General features: G+C 40.3%; 1 protein-coding gene across 4 annotated transcripts in view; it reads left to right on the plus strand.

Annotated features, from left to right (window-relative positions):
* Window positions 1-8839, plus strand: part of OGDHL (oxoglutarate dehydrogenase-like) — a 47207-nt gene that overhangs the window by 35332 nt on the left and 3036 nt on the right. For 3 of the 4 annotated variants that reach the window (XM_010017329.1, XM_010017332.1, XM_010017333.1), the window contains 4 exons: window positions 2184-2362; window positions 6031-6102; window positions 7454-7579; window positions 8188-8260. In XM_010017329.1, coding sequence (XP_010015631.1) covers window positions 2184-2362; window positions 6031-6102; window positions 7454-7579; window positions 8188-8260 — 450 coding nt within the window. The remainder of the gene's footprint in view (window positions 1-2183; window positions 2363-6030; window positions 6103-7453; window positions 7580-8187; window positions 8261-8839) is intronic. The other variant, XM_010017330.1, reaches the window with a different exon arrangement.

Consider the following 8839-nt stretch of genomic DNA (forward strand, 5'->3'; position numbering starts at 1 on the left):
TGTACTTCTGAGAATGTCTGCAAGTTAAAAAAGGAGGAGAAACCCAAATTAATACATAGTATCTGGATAGGTATACTGTCCCCTCAGATATGAAGGGATTTCTCTCTGCACCCCAAGTGCCAATCCTAGGCCCATTTCTGTCACCAATTAAATGCACGCCACTCTTGTGACTGTTTGGGGGTGGGAGAAGGCTGTATGCCAGTGAGACAAATTAAGCAATACAAGTATCGTGTTAACTAAAACAGTGTTCATTTTTGCTTAAGTTGGTTTTGCTATCAAGCCTGTATTGTAGAACTGCACTTGAATAGCTGCTGTGTTGCAGTGAGGAAACCAGGCGAAAATGGAAATTACAGTGACTCATACATGGCAAAAACATGAAGCCGAGTTCAGTATAGATGAATGGTAGTTGGATGGGACTCTCTGCACCTTAGGTTACATGTGCAGGTCTTAAAATAAAGAAGCTGAAAAGAGATAAGAAATCCATTTGAGTTTGTTAGATCATTCTGAGGTCTTTTACAGTCTTTCAATTACTCAAGAAAGGGTTACAACTCAGTATTGTAGCTTCTTAAATAAAATTTTACAACAGCAAAGGTAGTTGCTCTGCAGCTGTACCCTTCAATGAGAATTATTTATTCTATATGTTTATTAAATCAATTTTCCCTCAATTTTCACATCCAGAGCAGTGCTACATAGCACTGTTTTTTACTGAGAACTTTAACTTTTTTGGGGTTTAATAGTTCAAAACTGTAGGTGTAGAATATGAGTACAGGTGTTTGCTCAGCACTCCAGGCCTAGCTATATCAACGTGTGAAAGGAAAATATGAGCAGAGATCAAATATAAATTTTTGTATTATTAAATGCATTTATGTGTTCACTATGGAACATGGTATGGAAAAATGCCTTAAATTTAAGCATGATCATTAAATTGAGACAGGTACATTGCACATAGCTAGATTTTCATGTTTTGACTTGACACAAAATTCTGCATGTTTTTTAAAGCTACGCAGCAGAGGCTGCGTAGCACATGCAAACGCCCTTGTAGTTTTTTATCTTTTACCTTTGCAGAGCTACAAGAAATCAATTACCTAACTTACACTGCAGTAGCAGTTTAGGTTTCTTTGTTGCCAATTATTTCCCCAGGACCTGTTGCAGTGCTGGGGCTTTGTTGTACTGCAGTGGGTCTCTCAATGGGAGCAAGAATTTGTTTCTGCCTGTTGGGAGCCTTCAGTTATGTTTGGTCCTTGACAAGTTTTAAGAGCGGACAGCAAGCTGCCTGGCTTGCTCTATGCACAACACCTGAGCTGCTGTCAGCTGGGCTGCTGCACTACGTTTGTCATGCTGCATTAACCTGACATGGCATACTAAGTGGGAATGGGTGGCCTTTCTGCTCTGTATGAAGCTGATGAATTTGCAGTTCAAAAGCACAAGTTTAGAGAAATTTCTGCACTTACCTGCTGCTGTAAACCACCTGAAATCTCTGACACAGAGTGGAGAGGGAGAAAGTTACGTCTTTCTGCTTTCACTAGTTGAAGTTGTGATGTCCTACCCATGAAGAGCTCTCTGGTCTCCTCTCTGCCATTGAGGCAGAGACCTAAAGGGTCCTTAACTCTGCCAAAGAAAGGATTGTTTACCCAAGCTGCAGATGTCTGCCATGCACCTATTATATTCAAGCTTTCTTGAAGATCTGAAGGCTACGATCCTGCCTATTGACTGAAGATGGATGTCACAAATAATTTTGTTCAGTGCCTGTATGGTGGGGGGGGGGGGGGGGAAAGACAATATTGTGCAGGGCTGTGCAAGTAATAAAATTAACAAGTAGTTTCTTGAACTAGTAATGGGCTGCAAGTGGATTTTTACAGGAAAAGATAGTACATACATCAGTGAGCTCTTGGGAAAACATCAACCTAAAGTTTGAGCTGAGGGAAGGGTTTTAATTGTTCGTTTTAAAAACTCCTATGATATTTAAATGCTTGAGGAAAAGTTTGAAGGATTAGAGTCAGGACTGGAAAAATGTTATTTGCTAATCATTCTGATGGAAGTGGTACTACTGAAAACTGCACGATTTATAACAGGGCTACGAAAATCCAGTTCATGCTCTCGTTTCATTTTTTTAAAATGAGAAATGAGCAGAATTCTCAGCAAGTCTGTTTCTTTTCTAATTCTCCTACTTGTTTGGTTCTCAGGTTTTGAACTTGGCTTCGCTATGGCGAGTCCCAATGCCCTGGTGTGCTGGGAGGCCCAGTTTGGTGACTTCCACAACACGGCACAGTGTATAATAGACCAGTTCATTAGCTCCGGACAGGCCAAGTGGGTTCGTCACAACGGGATCGTCCTGCTCTTGCCACATGGAATGGAAGGAATGGTGAGGGCCACTGGCTGGCATGTGCAGGATGTGAATGCTGGCTACTGTGCCTTTTTCTGTGGCTGTAAAAGTCAAAGATGTCTTGGGGATCAGTAGTGATACAAAGCTGGGGGAAGGAAGGCACTATTCAGCATGTTGGACTGCCTCAGTGCTGCAGAAAAAATGTGTATAGATTGATAGGTGAGAACCAAAAGAACCTGAGAAGTATTTTGGAGCTCTTAGCTTTGAGTCCTGCTTAGTGACATGTACCTCTTGACCCCATTTTTTATCTTTTTTTTTTTTTCCCCTCTCTTTTTTGTATCTTACCCTAAGACTCTGCCTTTTTCCCCTAGAACGCTGGCTTCCTAGTGTACAATAAGAAATAAATGTGTCTAGCAGTGTCTAGAAATAAAGGTGTCTAGCAGTACTTGCTTGGTTTGATTTTGCAGGAAGTAGGTCTGTGTAAACTGCACTAAATTCTCTTGCAGTGAAATGGTATTAAACAACTTTAAAACTTCTCCAAAAATCATTGACATTGGGTAATTTTGATATAACAAATTTCCCTCTTTCTGAAAAGGAAAATGCTTCCACTAGTTGTTGACTCTTTTTTCTTTGTGGCTTGCAGGAGGAACTAGACAGTGTCATTGTGGGAAAGGGCATGGGCATGCTCTGTATATAGTATTGTATGAAGTTCATGTCAGCAGTACAGTTGTTCTTCAAATCTTTTACTTTTAAATGTTACATGAACATCATGTCGGGCTAGGTTAATTTTCTCCTTTTCAAATGCATTAACGTTCACGAATTGATGCATGTATGTTTCTAGTCTTCTACTAAGAAAAGCATAGTATGTGCCACAGTGGCAATCTCCATTCGTATAAATGCTCTAGACCCTTTCACTAGAAACTGCGTCATTTCCATTCTCACAAACAATTTAGTTTATTTCCATTCAATTATAATCCTGTCCTGATATTCCGGGGTGCATTCATATCTTATGAATGGCTTTCTGTGCCCATTTATGCATAAAGAATAATGGGTCTGATGCTGTTCACAAGAGTTTTGATAAATTAAATTTTTAAAAACTGAATCCTAAGGGGATAGCCTGATTGTGCCCTCAGCAGGAGGGGTGGTCCTCTGCAGGGAAGCACTCAGCTGAAGGGAGCTGGTTCTCTGCTGCTTACAGTATAGTTAATCTTTTTTAATCTTAGCCGCTTGGCAGCTAGGATTTGCCCAGATCTTCTGAAAGATGCTTATTTTGCTACTAGTGTCAGGTATTTAAGAATCCCACCAGGCTGCTGAAATCCGTTATCTTCCCAGGGGAGCTTCCCATTACAGGAGTGTTACTCTGTCTGTAATTACAGTGTTGGGGGCAGAATGATTTGAGGGAGGATTCGTAATAGGGTATGGATCCCTTCACCTTTAGGTCATGTATTCACAGGCAAGTTGGCTGTGATTGAAAGACTCTGCTGCCTAATGGTTCCTTGGGAACTCATCTGAAAGTAGCTAATGGATTCAGTATAGGTCTCACTGGATAGGTGGTCACAGTAGAAATAAACCCTACCCCATCCCACGCAGCAGTTGCTAGCAATCTGACTGGCAGTGTCAGTAGAGAAGTCAAAGATGGATGTGAACATTGAGGCTCTGGATTGAGGTTATTACTGGGGCAGCATATGTGTGTGTATGTTAGGGAAGCCTCACATGTCACTCCTGTAATTGTTTGCCAGTAACATCTCAGTTTCCAGTGTACTGAATTCAGTGTGTTTGTGAAGCACTATGTTTGTGCATGTATAGGTTGTACTTAGTGTAGGTTTGATTTACGGCTAATAGATGTGTACAGCAGAGGTATTGCAATATCGGATTGTTACTATGCACCATAGTTTTGCACAGCTTTGCTTCCTGTTCTCAAGCCCTTACCCATCTCTAACCAGTTTATCTGGCACCTCAAAAGTGGAGACAGACTTCAAAACAGTAATTGTGCACGGCGTAGTTCTTGGCTGTTTGTGTTACTCCTTTGTTGCCAGTAGCATGTTTTTTCCTTTGAAGTCCCTTAGTCCATGGAATGGAGTGAACCACAGAATGGTTTGGGTTGGAAAGGACCTTAAAGATCATCTAGTTCCAACCCCTCCCACACTTTCCACTAGACCAGGTTGCTCAAAGCTTGTCCAACCTGGCCTTGCACACTTCCAGGGATGGGGTATCTACAACCTCTTTACCAGTGCCTCACAACCCTCACAGTAAGGAACTTCTTCCTCATATCTAAACTAAATCTCCCCTCTTTCAGTTTAAAGCCACTCCCCCTTGTCCTATCCCTACATGCCCTTGTCAGAAGTCCCTCTCCAGGCCTCTTCTAGCCCCGTTTAGGTACTGGAAGGCTGCTCTCAGGTCTCCCTGCATACTTCTCTAGGCTGAACAAGTCCAACTCTCTTAGCCTGTCTTCATAGGAGAGGTGCTTCAGCCCTCTGATCATTTTTGTGGCCATTCTCTGGACTCTGGAATCCTGGCTGTGTAATTAGGGAGGATGATGTGTTATATCAAGCTGTCAAAATAAGGAATGATTTTGGAAATCGTATGTTAAGGTTTCAACAGAGTAAGTTATGATGAGGGATGGCCATATAAAGAAAAAAGCTGTTTATGAACATCATTAGCTTAAGAGTCATGGAGAGAGTTGAGAGGTGTAATAGTTTTATGTCTTTAGGTTAAAGTACTTTGCAACTGTCTCCAAAATTAAAGTCCTTCCTAACCGTAACTGTTACTTGAACAAGCAAAGGCTGCCAGCATTAGCAATAAATAAAAAAGCACACAGCATTCTTGAGCTCACAACTTTCTCTCATCCTTTATAAACAAGGACATGAGAGGGAAGGTAGTGGATTCTGTGACACTCCTTATTCCTGATATTGTCTGTGATCAGCATGTGTGTTTTGCTAGTGTGAAATGGATCTAACAATGTTTGTGCACTAAAAGAAATTACTTTGGGTACTGCTAGTGAGACAGTGGATGTGAATGTTCAGTATTTTGACAGAAGGTACAATACCTCCTGAGGATGCAGAAATTAATCATAGGTTAGTTTTCCAGATAATCTGTACATGTATTTTGATCCATTTTAGCTGAAGCATTCATCTAGGCTATTTTGTCCTGCACTGAACATTGAACGATGGTAGGAGAGAGATCCTGATTCTGCTTTTGCTGCTAATATAGCAAAGATAGTGGGCAGTTAACTGTATTTGCTCCTGCTCAGCATGCAAGTGTGGTTTGGCCCAAAGAAGTATGAGTCACTGCAGTACACTGAGGCACATGGTCTTTCTCTTCCTGACATTCCTCCTGCTCCTTTCTGCACCGCATTAGCAAGGTCATTGTTCTGCCCACATGGACCCAACTGCCCTTTCATTCATCTTCATTGTGCAGCTATACTGAGGCTAGAAATTACTTTCAGCTGGTAAAAGCACTGGAAATCCATGTGAAACTTTATCTTCTCCTACGAAAACAGTTTATGAAAGACAAAGAATTCCAGTCCTGTGGTGTGTTCTCTCTTCTCGCTGCTGCTGCCATTGATGCCTTTCACGGGGGGGGGGCAGGTGTGCAGCTTGGTGCAGCGCTGCCAGGGTGACAGGAGGTACTCATGAGTGAGTGACCTAGGCTGATATCTAATTGCCGATGTGCTTTTTTAATTTTGTTTTAAATGATACCTTTACTAGGGTCCAGAGCATTCATCAGCCAGGCCCGAGAGGTTTCTGCAGATGAGCAATGATGATTCTGATGCTTATCCGGTAAGTAGATCTGTCAAAGGTTATATCCTTTTTTTGTTCTTCACATTTTGGACATATTTTTTGGTAAGAAGTATCCTTTTAGCTAGATATAGTGGGTCAAGATTTAGTTTCAAGACTTGATGTAACATTAACTCAATCCTAGTAAAAGTAATGAAAGTACGCAGTATGTGCTGCTTCATTGTAAAGCTGAGGTCATATACAATTAATCTCTGGCAGCATGATCTTTTTATGGTTGTTCCTCAGGGCCGGTGATTCTGCTTGTTTATATTGCTGTGTGTTCTGCAAATGGGTGTCTCCAGCTAATTTCTAAAGGAGGCCAAGTGAGACTGCTCCTGGCTTTTTGCAGTGGAGCTAAATTATACTGCAGGGAGCATGAAAATAAGAAACTTCTAAATTTGATTCAGCTAAGACTTTCATACGCTGGTCATTCATTTTTACAGACAAATTATGTAGCTGTACAGGATACTGGGCATCCACTTCCCCACTGCAGCTTTCCTAAGAAGCTCTGCTATACATTAATTGAAAAGCCCACCAATTTAGAAAAAAGCAAAATAAAATGCGTGTTTCAGTTTTGGCCCTGAGTTTGTTACCCTTGGGGCAATGATAGTTCCAAAGGCGTGTTCCTTCTTATCTAAAAGTAATTTTTGTCGGTGTACTGGCAGAATAAAGACCTGATTGACTGACAACATTTAAGCACTGAAAATTGCACACAATGAAGCCAGTTATAAATTTCATCATAGAAGGTAGGCGCTCACACCATGGACCAAGAAATTGTGTTAGATGCTGTACCAATCTGTAATGAGATTATTGTACCTATGCCTACATATATGCTTACCTAAGGTATATATACATATATATATACACACACCTAATGTATATATAGATATGGATAAATGCACCCTATATTTATAAAGTGTATAAAATATAAATCATATGAAATTTATGTGTTAAAATAGTAAGAGAGGACAGGACACTTGCCAAAAAATGGAAGAGTTAACAATACACTCAAAAAATTAATTCTAGTTTTAAAATTCTTTCTCAGGGGTTTTATTTTGTGTCTTCCACCTACTGAAGTCGTAGTCCTCTTCACTCATCGTTCCTGGACTTCTCAGCTTGCTGAAATTAATGGATGGTTTATGTATTTATTTAAATACATTTTTAGGAAGAGGTAGAAATAGAAAAGAATGGTTTGTGGGGATGTTTCCCTAGCTAATAATATAATCTCAGCAGAGATCTGCTTATGAATTTTTTTTGAGGAAGGGAGTTGCTGAGAGTCAGAAGTATGGGTTTGGAGCCTGTTTTTCTGATCCTGTAGACGTTTTTGTTCTAATGCCTTTAATGTCTCTCTCAGGAGTTCAGTGAGCAGTTTGAAGTTTCCCAGCTGTATGAATGCAACTGGATTGTGGTGAATTGTTCAACTCCAGCCAATTACTTTCATGTCCTCAGAAGACAGATCTTGCTGCCATTCAGAAAACCGGTAAAGTTACTATAACGGACCTGATTATTCTAGGTATATTAACCCTCACATAAGGAGAGGTCTTTGCTTGCATATGGCACAGTGCTAAAAAGAACAAGAATTGGTGGTGAAAAACCTTAACACAGATTGAAGTCTCTGATTTGATGGAATGAAACTCAGCTCTGACATACTGCAATTATGAAACTTGATTTTCAGTTTTACTTCTTTCTGGCTTTTCAGACCTTCAGATGAGCTTGTCAAGATACTATGTACTTAATAGGTTGCATAACTATAATCTGCATGTAATTGGTGAAACTTCAAAAACCTAAGATACAACTGTTGGATGTTTTACTGGTTCATAGCTTGTGATTTTATTTTGTTCTCAAAAAGAACCATAAGCAGTAGTTCTTGAGAACCTTTAAGGGGAGTGGACTACCCAAATCTTTTGAGTGATTTTGAAACTTCCTAGGTATTCAGAACAGGGAAATAAATACTGTGTTTGCTATTCACATTAATTTGATCTATAACATGTTTGTTTGTGGGTTTAGTATGAACAGTGCTGCAAATGTTGCATGTAATAATGTAGATAAAGCAGCTCCTGAGTTTGGGAAAAAATTTCTGTTTTACAGCTGATTGTTTTGACACCCAAGTCACTGCTGCGACATCCAGAAGCTAAATCCAGTTTTGATGAAATGGTGTCTGGTAGGTCACCTTAAAGTATTATGGAAAAATAATTAGGTATGCTAAGTCACATGTCAGGCTGTGAAGAAGAGAATCTGCTCTGGACAGTTTGCCTTTTCCTTTGGTGTAATTTCTGTGGAGCTGGCGTAGTGAGATCTAGCATGGACTTTTGCTGAAAAATCAGGTTTTGAGTATGGATTCTTAATTTTAACAGGCTTATCTTGTAACCAATCATTAATCTTAAAGGCAGTGGAAAATGCATTCCCCTCTCCGCAGGGACGTTCCCCTCAATAGGCTACTAGGTGCCTCCACTCTTTTTCTTCATATAAAAGTTGAATTGTTCTTTGTGTACTGCCTGCACCCTCCATATGTGAGGGATAGGTTATAATCAGACTGTGCCTATTTGGAAGAATGAGGGGCCCATTTTTCTTCACAATGTTCAGTTCTGGGACTGCCATGTCACAACAGATTTCAGATTAGAAATTCTGTAGGGATAGTGATTTGTCACTTTGTCTTGTGAGTCCCCCTGTTCCAGGCTGATCCTCAATAGTAGCCAAACTCCTAATTAACACTGAATTCTGACATACTTTTGTGTTCCTG

Source organism: Nestor notabilis, unplaced genomic scaffold, assembly GCF_000696875.1.
Source record: "Nestor notabilis isolate BGI_N333 unplaced genomic scaffold, ASM69687v1 scaffold13586, whole genome shotgun sequence".
Classification (NCBI taxonomy): domain Eukaryota; kingdom Metazoa; phylum Chordata; class Aves; order Psittaciformes; family Psittacidae; genus Nestor; species Nestor notabilis.